Source organism: Lemur catta, chromosome 6 (genome assembly GCF_020740605.2).
Source record: "Lemur catta isolate mLemCat1 chromosome 6, mLemCat1.pri, whole genome shotgun sequence".
NCBI classification, from domain to species: Eukaryota; Metazoa; Chordata; class Mammalia; order Primates; family Lemuridae; genus Lemur; species Lemur catta.
In genome coordinates, this window is record NC_059133.1 from 66,993,425 (window position 1) to 67,009,046 (window position 15,622).

General features: G+C 37.2%; 1 protein-coding gene across 1 annotated transcript; it reads left to right on the plus strand.

Annotated features, from left to right (window-relative positions):
- The first annotated feature begins 7,746 nt into the window (after window positions 1–7,746).
- Window positions 7,747–9,129, plus strand: LOC123640676 (keratin, type I cytoskeletal 18-like). Its single transcript, XM_045555250.1, is given in 2 exon segments — window positions 7,747–8,836; window positions 8,839–9,129. Coding segments are annotated over 2 exon segments (1,290 nt in total). The 5' UTR covers window positions 7,747–7,776; the 3' UTR covers window positions 9,069–9,129.
- The last annotated feature ends 6,493 nt before the right edge of the window (window positions 9,130–15,622 follow it).

Consider the following 15,622-nt stretch of genomic DNA (forward strand, 5'->3'; position numbering starts at 1 on the left):
AAAATGTGTTCATTAACTAACTGGCTTATGTTGGCCAAAAAGATAACAAAACTGAGTGAGAGAATTGAGCCTTGTGATACCAGCTCAGAACAAATTCATCAAAAAGTCACACAAAGTATATAACCTGATAGTCACACATATCTAGCACATGAGTTCAAACAGATATTATTAATTTCATATTTATTAAAAACATTTATTTTCAATTTTAAAGAAAATTTTGGGGTATTCTGTGTTAAATTCAGATTCTATTTGTTTATTTTTTTTAAATTGAAAGGAAAATGTTCAATATGAATCAATAAAATACATAATATATAAAATAAAAAGAACAGCTCACCCATTTAGAAAGTGTCATGCAAACATCCTATAACATTGGAATTTGTGACAAGTATTATGACCTAAGATGTCTACTTGTTGATACATGGATATAAAGTATTCAAAAGAAATGAAAATATAAGAAATTGAAACAAAAAGAAGGTAGAAAATGAACTTCTGAAATGAGTATTTTCAGATTGCTAAAGACAGGTTCACTCTAGCCACTCAATCAACCATGTGTATTATCTAAATATTAAAATTACGTTGCAAAGATACTTTTTATGTTCTGATGACTCCTGCTTATAAAAACTTATATAATTTTAATAACAAAACAGAACAGATAATCTAATTGAGACATTAATTTATTCCATTGATTGACAAACACAGATTTTGGTTCATTGTAATTTTAGGCTTTATAGCTGCAAAAATTCATCAAGCCAATATTTTGAGTGAATGAATTTCCTTCTGAAAGGCTAATAACATTTTCTGTTTAGCAATAAGAGGACCAAAGATGTTAAATGACCTTTCTCACTCAGCAATTAACAATTCACTGCTAATCCAATGATAAATTCTCTCAGCCACTCCCACTGCTGAGCTAAAAGTTTAGCTACCTTGAAAGGTGGTCAAATTTTTAAACTTTTCCCCATTTGCTCTTGAGTGACCAACCATTCCCACTCATATCCTTTTAGTCTTCCTTTAGCCAACCCCCCTCAACATTACTAAGACAAATGGAGAAAGTTCTTTTAGGGTGAGTCAAAGAGGAGACTGCTTTGCCAACTCCCCAGTACATAAAAGATTTTGATTACAAAATAAGGATAAATATAGAGTCAAAAAAAAAGTTCCCACTAGTGAGATTTTGAATGTGTGGCCAGATATGCTACTAAAACATAGACTGGGTTTCAAAGCCAGGTTTGTTTTCAGTTTATATGCATATTTATGCAGGCACGTTCAACCCTTGAAATCTGCCTCTCTCTTTTATGACAATGTTTATAATTCAAAAGGAACTAAAGCTGATCTCTAACATATAGAATTATGTGCTTTGGTTTTAAACTCATCCTTTAATTGTCCAACTCAGAAAAAATAATTATGCTAACTGTTTTATTATTTTGGAATGTTCATATTGTTGATTTCCAAGATGTATGAGAATATAAAAAGGACCAGTTCTGTTATCTGGACCTGGATTTGTCAACTTTCCCACTCAATCAGACAAATGACTGCATAAACAGATGGGTGTTGCATTTTGACAAAATAAAGTGAGAAGCTAGTTCCGGAAATAGAAATCGTCCTTAGAGAAATACTACTCCCCTGACAGTGTTATAGAATCCAGATCTGGGTGTGATAGCTGTGCGTTTGGCTGGCTTCCACTCTTTAAGGTGCTACCAAGACAGCACTGTAATTTAACCAGTTAGCAGCCCTGACCACAAACATGGAGAATTTAATGATGAAAATGTGTATCTTACACTGCCTTGAAATTATGCCAGTGTCTAAATGGAGAAAAAAAAAGTGAAATGATCAACTTTAATTTAAATGCTCTGGTGGCTAGGTAAGAAAATAATATGAAAGCCTGCTTTTCTGTAGTTTGAAGAGCATGTGAATTCGAGTATATATGCTTAACTAAAGGATTTAAAATATGTCCAACATAGTGATTTATGGGGAGAGAAAGCACAGATAAGCTCTTGCTCCATCCAGATGACACTATTCACTCAAACCCACTCAAATCCCTGGGGACATGAGCTCTCCCTGTTTTTGTAACCTGAAATCTCTATCCAATCCCTCTTGTCATTCAAATTTCTCCTGGCTTGTGATTTTCAATATGAAATTCCAGTCACTCCTAAAACATATTACTTTAGCTTACAGTGATCTCTCTCTCCCTCTTTAGAAACTCTTAACATTGTACCAAAAAGAGGACTTGGCACTTAAAAGACCAAGTCAATAAACACTTTTTGAATAAAAGAATAAACATGCCTAGCACTTTACAAAGTGATCTTATATACGACTGTATCTTTTGAGAGCAATCCCACATGCTGGGCATAGTGCAGACATTATTTTTTCTTTTACACTGGCAACAGGCTCAGATAGCTTTATACCTTATCCTGGTCATACTAGAAGGAGCAAAGTGTAGGCTGGAGTATAGGTTTTGTAAACGTAATGTAGTTCTCTCTCCCCTCCTCTTACTCATCCTTCAAGCTGGATTATTTGGGTCCTAAAGTTGCATGCAATGGTGTAGTTTTAAAAAGAAAGGTATTTGGAGAGTGTCCATTTTACTTTAAGATTTTTAGAGAGTAATTAAGTAATTTAAAACATTGCTTTATATGAAAGTACAAATAGATATATAAGGGAAAGAATTCACAATCCCCATTATTTCAAAAAAGAATATATGTAAGCTTGACTTGGGACAAACACATATTTTTAAGGAGCTCTCTTATTCTTTTCTTTTTATCGTGTTCTACCAGCATGCCTGCACACATACACACACACCCCTACTGAGTTGGGGACAGCACTTCACCCAGAAGAGAACCTAAGATTTGCATACAATAATATAAATACAAACAAGAAACAAAAAAGCAAATGAAAAAAAAAAGAACCCAAACTGCCTGTTGGAGAATGATTTCTATCTGGGTGTAGGGTATCCTGAGAAAGATGAAGAATACAACAGAGGGAATTCCAAGGTAACTCTAATGACTGCAAAAGAAAATAAAGGTCTGTAAAAAAAATGATGGAAATATAATTTTATGCAAAATGAAATGAGTATACTAAAGCCTTTCTTATGTTAGTCATGAGGCAGAGAGAGTGATATCTCCTGTTGCTTGTCTGCTTCACTCCCATGTATACAAGAGGAAAGCCTACTTTTTGACATAACCCATTCTTTATATGAAATCCCCAATCAGTTCCCATTCAAAAGAGAGGCCCATTTGGGAAAAAGATCTAGGTAAATATACAAGGAACCTTTTCAAACTATGTGGAGCCATCAACCTGTTCTTGTATGTTAACATAAACAGAAATCAAGGATAGCAAACTTGAGGAAAAGCAAAGTCTTGAAAGATCGTATGGATCCTGGATTGAATCTTGGAAACAAAAAGGACATTAGAGGAAAAACTGATGAAATCTGAATAAAATTTAGAGTTTAGTTAATAGTAATGTACCAAAGTTTATTTCTTGCTTTTGATAAATGTACTATGGTAACCTTAGGGGAAGATGAGTAAAGGATATATGTGAACTCTACCACCTCTGCAACTTTTCTGTAAATCTAAAATTGTTACAAAATAAATAAAGAAAGAAAAAATCCTGAAAGAACGGGACTTCAAAATCACTCTGGCACTATTGTAATCCTTTTTTATAGAAGAGGATACTGGGGCTTAGAGAGGTTAGATAACTTGCCCAAAGTCTTACAGTGAGTATATGGCAGATTAGTGTATGAGTCATATACCAAAATTTTTCTTTAATTTTCCAAAATTTGGCCTCCTTAGCTGTTCTAGTTTTTTTTTAAAGTTGATTAGGAACAACAACCATATCTTATATAAAATTGTGTCCCTACATATAGGAAAACAAAATAAATGTCTATGGATTATGTCTTGAAAAGTACATACACAATGTCTACACTACTTTGCTGAACATATTCTATACAATATAATTAAATAAAGGTCTTTTAGAGTAGCATGATTTTCTCTATTTTAATAATGTCATGACAAAGATTAACTAAGAGTTATAACTACATAAGATTAAAATGCAGTTGGCTTTTCTTCATGAGAGTTTATATTTTCAATCTGTGGTTTCAATAATGAATTTAATGTACATTCCTTAGAATTACATTGAACTTTTCTGATGTTCCTAGATAAATAATGAAACTTGGAATTAATGCTTTAATTTTCCTAAGCTATTTAGTTTGTCCCTTCTTTCTCACAATAATGCTTTGGTAATAAATTAGATTCCAAATTGTATATCTTACGTACACTTAGTTTCAAAGTGTGGGATTAGTTTTTCTATTTTAAATGTGTGCATTGCTTTAGAAAAGCAATAAAGAAATATTAAAAACATAAATTAAGGCAAACACAAGGCTCTGGAGGATTTTCCAATATTAGATTTGAACACATTTTAAATGAAGAACATGTTTCAGGCTCTGAATAGAACCAAATGATGGAAAAGGAACAGCTAATTTATATTCACCCAGTAGCCTCAAGTTCAGGTTCAAATATTTAGAAGATACTGATTATTGAGTAATCAATAAAACTCCTGGTTACTGGACACTTTCTCTTCCATGAATTGTCCCAATAGAACCAGTGATTATTTCACAAGCATTAATGGAATGTGTTTTCCTTTCCAGTAGGAGCTTATAGAACCACCATGAGTACAAATATGTATGTTGTTTTCTTGGTATTGACACTCGGCTTCCACTGTATTGTGGGTTTCTTGTTGTGCCCCTTGACAAGCCTGCTGGCTGGCTGGGATTAGGGGTTGGGCCTGTGATGATGGAACAGGGTAAAGTCCATTGGTTTCCAGAATTTTTCATGGCTGACCTGGGTCTCACTACTTAGAAACTGAAAACTAATTTAACTAGTTTGTAGCAGCATGGTTATTCTCATTAAGATAGTTTCCTCCTTGAAAAGAAGGACTTTTTTCTTTTCTTTTTGCACTTTTCTTATATTTTTCTATCTCTCCTGGGTGAATGAAAAATATATTTAACATAGTCCTCCTTAAATAAAGATTCTCTTTGATCTTCTTTGATAAAATAGGGTATCACTTTCTCATCATATTCTGAATTAATAAGCCCCATAAAAGAACATTACATCAAATTTGAGTTTGATGAATTAGCCAAATGTACTGAGTTAGCTGGTGTGGGAGTTGAGGAAAAATATCAGACTTTAATTCTATATTTTCCCTCCTCTTTCACTTTGCAATTTCTTAGAATAAAAGATTCAAAAATATAAATTAAAAGTTAAACTTTATATTTTAAAAATTGAGGTTAGAGTCTCAAGGTGTGTGGTAGGAAGGAGAGGGGGAAAAAAGTAACATAAGAGATCTAAGTCAATGATTGCTCATTATTTTGTATTGCATTTCCTCGTCATAAGAGTATTTACCTATGTGCTATTAGATTGGTACAAAAGGAACATGCCTCAAAATTATAAAAGCCATACATTACAAACCCATAACCAACATCATACTGAATGGGGAAAAGTTGACAGAATTTCCCCTAAGAACTGGAACAAGACAAGGATGGCCATTGTCTCCACTTCTATTTGACATAGTACTGGAAATCCTAGCCAAAACAATCAGTCAAGAGAAAGAAATAAAGGGCATTCAAATTAGGAACAAGGAGGTCAACCTATCCCTGTTTGCTGACAATATAATCTTTCATCAGGAAAACCCTAAAGGCTCCCAAAAAAGACTCTTAGAATAGATACATAAATCCAGTAAAGTCTCAGGTTACAAAGTCAATGTACACAAAATTATAAATTATTTAGATTTGTGAACCTGAGAAAGAGGACCTCTAGGCAGTAGGGAGATTATTGGCAAAACATGCAAGGCTATAAATTGCCTCATATGCAGCAACAAACGGTTCATTTTGTGTGAATAAAGGATGTATTAATATAAAGTAGCATTATAGGGAATACATTAAATACTTGGAAAGGCTAAAGTGAAATTAAGGGGTTTCTAATTAATTACTTTCTGCCATGGCACTTAGTGTATACCCTGATTTTAGCTTTCATCATATTTGATGTAGTTATTTATTTACATATCTCATTTTTTTCTAAGCTGGAGATATCCTCAAGATCAGGGGCTGACTGTCCATTATCAAAATGATAGAACCCAGCTAAGTCTCATAAAAATTACTGACCACTTACTGTGAACCAGAGTGACAAATGCACTAGAAAGGCAGGAGTAAAAAAAAAAAAAAAAATAGGAAAAAAGTCCCTATTGGGAGAGTATAGACAATAAAAATAAATGATTAAAATATATTTCAGGTTGTGAGAGTGACAATTTTAAATAGGAAAGACCTCACTGTTATAGTAAGATGACATTTCTGCTAAAACTTAAAAGAGAGGGAGATATTGATGCAGATATTTAGTGGAAGCAAACCAGGGCAATGGGAACGGCAGGTATAAAAAACTCTCGGGCTAAAGTCTGGCTAACATATAAGGTCCAGCAAGAAGGCTGGTGTTGGTGACACAAAGAGAATGTGTCAGAGGTACTGTAAGATAAAGTTAGAGAGACAACGTAGGGTACAGGGAAGAGGGTAGCAGACCAGCTATGTTGAATAAGGACTGTGGCTTTTACTCTGAATCAGATGGGAAGCCTTTGGAGAAATTCCAGCCCAAAAGACTCCGTTCGACTTATATTTTAAAAGGATAAGTCTGGGTAGATGGCAACTATAGCAATTTGTGTGTGTGTGTATCTCCTCGAAACCTTCCCCTTCTCCCCCCTCCCATCTGCCCAACACCCGATGAATGTTACTACCATATGTGCACTTAAGCGCTGATCAGTTAATACCAATTTGATGGTGAGTACATGTGGTGTTTGTGTTTCCATTCTTGTGATACTTCTATTAGTAAAACGGGCTCCAGCTCTACCCAGGATAATACAAGAGGTGCTAGATCACCATTGTTTTTTGTGGCTGAGTAGAACTCCATGGTATGAAAAGAGCATCAGAGAATAGCAGAATGTTGAAGGAGTTGGACAATTCACATTTATCTCAAAATGTCCAAAATTACAACTATCTCCATTTCATACATGGACATACTCATATTTCTTAAAACTGGTATTGCAAATGCTGCATTAAATTCTTTAAACTAGTATATAGCAATAAATTTAAAATATATATTTGCTGATTAGAGTTGTGTCTCACTTTGTGTTCTCGCTTTGAGAACACAATCAAAAATCCAAATTTATTAAATTTGGATTTAATAAAGTAAAACACTTATGAAGTGTTTACTTTACAAATTCATTGTTATTTTGTTGTTGTAAAAATTAAAAGTAATGTCAATATAACAGTAGCATTACAGAATGTTTGAAAAATGCAACTTCCTCAAGAAATAACTTCATTTAGGGAATTGATTTTTGTCTTTGCCTAATCACAGATGTATATTTTCCCAGCTCTAATCATAGTATGATACAATTTTGTAACCCATCTACTCCTGTAATAATATAAAATGAACAGACATCTAAGATGTCATATAACCTTTTTAATCTTTGTTTTTAACACCACATAAACTTTCATGAAATAGATATTGAATGAATTAACCATTTTTATGTTAGATATTTCCGTTGACTATCATTTTTCTGTGATATTGAAAACAGCACTACATACACACACACAAGCACACACCATTATTCATGCACATATTTTTAAAAAATTATTTTAGATGATTTTCATTAGCATATATTTTCTATAACTTAGCAGTTATAAAAGTGTTCATGGGGCCCCACCGACCCTTGAGTCCTGTCCTCTCGCTCTCTTCCTCGGACAGCATGAGTTTCACCACTCGATCCACCACCTTCTTCACCAACTACCGGACCCTGGGCTCCGGCCAGGCGCCCAGCCGTGGTGTCCGGCCCGTCAGCAGCGCAGCCAGCGTCTATGCAGGCGCCAGGGGCTCGGGCTCCCGGATCTCCGTGTCCCGCTCCACCAGCATGCGGAGTGGCTGGGGGTCCGGGAGCCCGGCCGCGGGGATGGCGAGGGGTCTGGCAGGAATAGGGGGCATCCAGACCGAGAAGGAGACCATGCAAGAGCTCAACGACCGCCTGGCCTCCTACCTGGACAGAGTGAGGAGCCTGGAGATCGATAATCGGAGGCGGGAAAGCAGAATCCGGGAACACCTGGAGAAGAAGGGGCCCCAGGTCAGAGACTGGGAGCATTACTTTAAAATCATGGAGGACCTGAGGGCTCAGATCTTTGCAAATTCTGTGGACAATGCCCGCATCGTTCTGCAGGTTGACGATGCCCGTCTTGCTGCTGCTGACTTTAGAGTCAAGTGTGAGACAGAGCTGGCCGTGCGCCAGTCTGTGGAGGGCGACATCCATGGGCTCCGCAAGGTCATTGGTGACACCAATATCACTCGGCTGCAGCTGGAGACAGAGACCGAGGCTCTCCAGGAGGAGCTGGTCTTCATGAAGAAGAACCGGGAGGAAGTAAAAGGCCGACAAGCCCAGACTGCCCGCTCTGGGTTGACCGTGGAGGTAGACGCCCCCAAATCCCAGGACCTCCGCAAGATCATGGCGGACATCGGGGCCCGGCACGACGAGCTGGCTCGGAAGAACCGAGAGGAGCTGGACAAGCACTGGTCCCAGCAGACTGAGGAGAGAACCACAGAGGTCACCTCACAGTCCGCTGAGGTCGGTGCTGCCGAGATGACACTCACGGAGCTGAGACGTACGGTCCAGTCCTTGGAGATCGACCTGGACTCCATGAGAAATGTGAAGGCCGACTTAGAGAACAGCCCGAGGGAGGTGGAGGCCCGCTACGCCGTGCGGATGGAGCAGCTCAGCGGGGTCCTGCTGCACCTGGAGTCGGAGCTGGCACAGACCCGGGCAGGGGGCAGCGCCAGGCCCAGGAGTACGAGGCCCTGCTGAACATCAAGGTCAAGCTGGAGGCTGAGATTGCCACCTACCGCCGCCTGCTGGAAGACGGGGAAGACTTCGATCTTGGTGATGCCCTGGACAGCAGCAACTCCATGCTAACCATCCAAAAGACCATGACTCGCGGGATAGTGGACGGCAAAGTGGTGTCTGAGACCAAGGACACCAAAGTTCTGAGGCATTGAGGCAGTAGGACCAGAGTGCCCTTATACCAATAAAAAGTTCACAGGTCATTGAAAAAAAAAAGTGTCCATGGAATTATCAAATTATTTTTTCAAAGATCATGACCATTTCTATTCCTTCCAGCAATGCATGTGTACCAACTTGACTGTACCCTTGCCAACCTATATTGCCTATATCTTTAAAATATGTTTTAGCAATTTTAGGTGTTAGACCATTGTTTTAGTTTCATTTATTTTTTTAATTGTGAGATATAACCAATTTTTATTATTATTGTGTTTCCTCTTGTGAACTTGACTTAGATCACCCAGATTATCTATTGGAGTTTTAATGTTATTTCTTAAGGACTTTTATGCCACCCCTATATTAATCTTTATCCTCTTACTGAGATATTTTTTCCAATTTTAAAAGGTAATTATTTATTTTAACAAAGAAGTTATATTTGACTTTCTTAATCATGTAAAACGTGACCCTACTTAATTATATGTACACAATTTTCTGTATATTCAACAATTGTAAAAGGTGACATTTATAATCTACTCTATCATCTATTGAGTGAATTTATATCAACAATCACATTATGATGGCAAAAAATGTATGGAATACTGGTTAGGTGCAAATCTCTTTCATGTACTAAAACTCTGGGCTCGGTGTTACTGAGACTACACATGTCAAGGTTCCCAGTTAGTAACTGAAAATAGGTCATCGGACATGGTAGATACAAAAATACTTAATCGTTAGACAGATAATACAAAAGTCATTTCCTTTGGAGGAAAATATTAAAAGGATTTTTGCTGTTGCTAGTTAGTCTTTTATACGTGAAGAAAAGAAGCAGAACTTGAACTGCAGGAATCCTGTTCTTTTCTTGTTAGGATGTAGTGGCCTTCGAGCAAGCACCACCCCTCACCCCGATTTCAATGTTTCGTGCAGTAAGAGCTGTTTCTCCAGTGTCTTCCTCTACTGATGCTTTACTTTGTGCTGCTGACGTGCGGTTGCCAGAGAAGTTAGATATAGTCTAAATTAGGCTATTGGAAAAATTTCGAGGTCAGCCATTTGCTATATAAAATATTCTCACTGTGGTTCCTTATTTTCTGTTTATAAACAAAGCTGCAATGTGGAGACAGCTCTCACTTAACAATTCTCTTTCTCTGGCTTATCTGGAATGGAAAGTACTGACCTCAGATATGACTGCCACTGAGCACTGAAAGAAAAAGAAAAAGATTTGAATCTCTGGATCTCACTGGGAGTGAGCTGTGAAATGCACATTTTTAACTAGGACTTTGGCAAACTTGTCAGATAAGCTAACTCTTTAAAAAAAAAAAAGCTCTAAAGCACAAACTACTTTACATAGATAAAATTGCTTGACTTCTTTTTTTTCTAGTAGCATTTACCTTACACTGTGATCCAAAGTCAGATATTTGTAAAATATATTCTTTGTTTGAAGCTCAAGTCCATGCTATTTTGTTTCTTCTCTTTGGCTGAGAACATGCTGGATACTTTTGCTGTGAATGAAATTAATTATTATTGATCAAGTACTGTTGGCATATTCTGTGCTGTACACAACTTAATAGAGGAGACACAGTTCTTGCTAGGGTAGTTTTTATTCTGGGTTAGACAAAATGATAATACACTTTGTACCCAGTCCTGATAGTATTTTTACACTACAGTGTGGTTTAAGGTTGTCATTTCATTTGGTTCACATCATAGTCTCCTTTGCTGGACAATTTTTAGGCAGTGTTCCGAGGCATGGATTGTGAGGAGAGTACTGAATAGTAAAAAGACAGTGTCTGAGGTTCACAAAGGAAGATACTGGGTCATGAGTGATGTAACTAAGAGTAGGTTAGAATACGTTAGCCAAGGTGGAAAGGAAGCATCAAAGAAGATTTGAAGCAAAAAATAGGGTACTTTTCTCACTGGAGGATAAAGAAAGGAAAGTCTGATGCAGAGGTTGCTTTTAATTCTTGTACTTGCCTCACCCTCTGTTTATTTAATTGCTTCTGCCTATTATATAAAATATCTCCATCTAAGAGTGCTAAGTATGTTACACAGTTCTCATCATTTTTTAATGTTTAATTTCTATGATGGATATTTTAAAATATTTCAAAAATCTAATTGCTATTATTATCAAAATGATGTCTGCTTAGTTAGAAAGTCAAACAGTACCACGTGACCTGTAATAAAAATCAGAAATCTTCTCTAATGGCCACTCCCAGAGATGGAAAAAAAAAATTCAAAAGTGGCAAAATCATGACTGTCATCCAACTATGAAATGTGCATATGTCAAATATTTTATTTAATTCATTAATTAATAAGGCAATTACTTTAAAGGAGAATCACAAAACCAGAGGAATACATAAACCCATCAGGAATTATTTGCATTGCTGTTAGTTGTCTACAAATTACTTCTTTCTCTACAGAGTTGCAAAGTAGCTGAAAGACAATGGAAGGCAGGAGCCCAGTAGACTTTATAACCTGGAAGGAAATGTGCTGAACAATGCAGAGTTCTTTATTGAAGTCACTTCATGATTTTTTTCGTCCATTTCAGTCTTTCACAGTTTTTTCTTACAGTAACCATGTCCAACTTTTGCAGATAATTCTAGTATTATTAGGTCATTAAACATGAAATACCAACTTCGAGTCTAAAGTTTAGTTTATTATATCTCAAACAAGAAGCAGTGCAATTAACCAAAGTATGCGCCTAAACTATCGACATAGTTTTGCCATCTTAACGGTAGCTTGTTTATGCCAGCAGTGAGGAAGCCTGGAGAGCAAGTGGCAATGGAATCACGAAAGGTGTTTCCCTCAGTTTGTTGAGAATTGAATATTTTTCCTTGCAAGAAGTGGTCCAAAGCCTGGAAGAAGTGGTAGTCAGTTGGTCCAAGATCTGGTGAATACAGGTGGACGGCAGAGAGTTTCCAAGTCCAGCTGCTGTAGTTTGAGCAGAGCTGTTTGTGCGACATGTGGTCAAGCATTGTCTTTCAAGAGGCTTGGCCTGTCTCTATTGACCAATCTCAACTGCTTAATCACAAGCATCTTCATTATTTCGTCCAATTGGTTGCAGTAGACATCTGTAATCGATTGGCCAGGTTTCAAGAAGCTGTCATGGATAATATTTAGAACACTACGACAAAGCTAGAGGCAGAACTAGTATTAGGTTATTAAGTATGAAATATCCAATTTCCTTAAGTACTGTTTGACAGGTGATATCTCTGACATTTCACATTGACACTTCTTCTTTTATTGTTATTGTGAAGGCATGTCTTCAGTCTTTCAAACATATGGTTCAGCTTGTGATTATCTTTCAAACAATTTTTAGAGCAATTTTTGTGTAATAAATCATGGATAAGTCAAATATTCCAGTTATTTTCTAATGTGAGTTCCACCGTGGAACCAATGCAGCACAGACAGCTCAAAATATCAATGAAGTGTTTGGAAGATGGCTAATGAACACACAGCATGTTGATGGCCTGACAAGTTCCAGATCCATTCCGGTAATTTTAATATTGAAAATAAGCCACATGGGCAGCCTGAGAGGAAGGTGGATAATGATGAACTGAAAGCTGTAGTGGAAGGGAATTCATCTCAAACTATGTGTGAATTAGCAAGGTTTGATGTTACTAACCCAACAATACCGGACCATTTGAAACAAATCGGCAATGTAAAGAAGCTGGATAGATGGGTTCCGCATGAATTAAACTAGCATCAGAAGAGAAATCACCTCTAAGCTGGCCTTTCTTTGCTGTCACGACATAAAGGTGAACCATTTCTACGCTGTATTGTTATGTGTGATGAAAAATGGATTCTTTTAGACAATTGCAAGGGTTGGGCATGATGGGTGGATAAAGATGATGTGCCAAAAACCCCATTCAAAACCAAATATTAATCAAGCAAAGCTAATGGTGTCTGTTTGGTGGTCCAGCACTTGTATTATCCACTACAGCTTCATGAAACCTGGTCAGTTGATTATAGCAGATGTCCACTGCAACCAATTGGATGGAATGATGAGAATGCTTGTGATTAAGCAGCTGAGATTGATCAATAGAGACAGGCCAATCCTCTTGAAAGACAATGCTTACCACATGTCGCACAAACAGCTCTGCTCAAACTACAGCAGCTGGACTTGGAAACTCTCTGTTATCCACCATAGTCACCAGATCTTGCACCAACTGACTTTCACTTCTTCCAGGCTTTGGACCACTTCTTGCAAGGAAAAATATTCAGTTCTCAACAAGCTGAGGGAAATGCCTTTCATGATTCCATTGCCACTTGCTCTCCAGGCTTCTTCACTGCTGGCATAAACAAGCTACCGTTAAGATGGCAAAACTGTGTCAAGAGTTTAGGTGGATACTTTGATTAATTGTACTGCTTCTTGTTTGAGATATAATAAACTACACTTTTGACTCGAAGTTGGACATTTTATATTTAATGACCTAATAAATTTACCTCCATATTTTAGAATAGCACACTTTAAACAGTTCTTCCATAACTGTTCAGGTTTAGACACTAGTTATTAACTTCTTATATAAAATGAGGATTTAACACTAATACATGACTCCTTACACAAGCTTTGCTTTGCCTGTCCTAATCACCATCAAATTCCTGCCAAATTTGGGCTAATGGCTCTTTAGGCAGCTGCCATGCTAAGTATTCTTCTCTTTGCAGAATACACAGAGATTTATTTATTTATTTATTTATTTGCCTATTTCCTCTGCTAGGCGCTTCATTTTCTGGATCCCATGTCTTCCTCTGTACTGATTTGTACCTTTGATTCCATGGAGTCTATCCTCCAATAACTTCCCAACAAAAGGTGAGTGGGAGGTAATCTTTTGAGACCTTCTATATTTGAAGACTGCAACTAATCTACCCTTACACTCGATTGAAAGTTTAGCTGGATATAGATACCTAGTTTTTGAGATAATTTTCTTTAAAAAATGTGTAATGCGTTGCTCCAGTATTTTCTAGATTATAATACAATTGTCAGGAAAACTGGTTCCATTCTTATTCCCTGTCCTTTATATGACCTGATTTTTCTATCTGGAAAGTTCTAAAAATCTTCAATTGGTTTTGATATTTCACAATGTTGTGCCTTGGAGTGGGGCTTTTCCTCATGCAATGTCTGAGCACACATCAGGTTCTTTTGTTATGGAAATGTATTTCCTTCAATTTAGTTCTTGGAAATATACTATTTTTTCATAGTATTTATTCTTCTGTTTCCTTTCTTCTCTTCAGAATTGCTGTTATGCACATGCATGAGAATGATACTCTAATTGTCTTACCTGCACTCTGCTGTTTACATGTGTTCCTCAACGTATTCCATAATTTTATTAACTTTTAAAACTTTCATCCTGATGATTTTAATCCAAGCACTTTTGTCCAATTTTTGCTCTGATTTTTCTATATCTCCTTCCTGTATTTATTTATTTTTTTGTGAATGTAATAGCATATATACCAGGTAATATTGTTAATGAACCCACAAGGGGGGCTTACTGTTGTTTGCTGCACAGAAAGCCAATTACTAAGACAACAAGGATTGTTAAAGAAGAATGGATTTAGTGTAGAGGACATGTCAACTAGGAGATGGGAGGTATGGACTGTCTCCAATCCGCCTCTCCGACCAACAGGGTCAGGGGTTTTTCTGGAGGTGAAATGAATAATGTAAGAGGGGAGTGAGCATCATTATGTGTTTGGGGTGGAGTGCAGGGCACACAAACGCAGTGAGAAATTATGTTAGTACATACATCCTATGATCAAAAAAATGGCAGATAAGTCTTCCCCAGGGCAGGGATTTTAGTAGTATAATGAGCTTCGGGTTAATATTGGTCATTCTTTCAGCCTTCTGTGCAGGGGGGATGCGAGGAATAGGCTGCTCAGTGGGTCCTTGTGCATGATCTGTGGTGGGGTGTTGTGTGTGTTCTCTGGACAAAAAGGTGGTGTAAGGCTTTGTAGTTATCTTGTGTCTGCAAGGAGATTCTGCTGTTTCTGGGCAAGAAACTCAAAAGGACTGCATCAATACAACAGAAAGTTACAAAGTTTTGGTCAGCAAATCTTACTGAGTCTGCTAAACTCTCTGTCTCTATTTTTTTTTTTTTTCCTACTTTGAAACCATACTTGTTAAGTTTCTGGTGTTGAGATAAAACTCACTGTCTATATTACCACCAATTTAAGGTCACTTAGAGCAGTCAGCTCTAGTCACAATATAAACACTGAAAACCCATTTAAAACATAAAGGAACTAAAAACACTATCAAAAAATTTTCTTGCTTATGGAGCCAGTTATAATACCAGTTATAATATTGACTCTTTCGTTGTTCACTCTCTTTTTAGTTCTTGGTTTTGACCGTTTTATTGTTTCTCTTTCATGTTAGAGGCTTTTATCAGATATCTGGTGGCTCTAGGCTAAATTTCCTACTTAGAACTATAGGTAGGAAGGGAGCATCTCCAGAGAGTACTGGAATTCAACCAATTTGAGCAAGCCACCTGTTCTGCAGCCTTCGTTTGTGAGGCCATGGCTACTCAGCTGGCTAAAACTAGCCCGACAGATCCTGGCAGCCTATAGATGA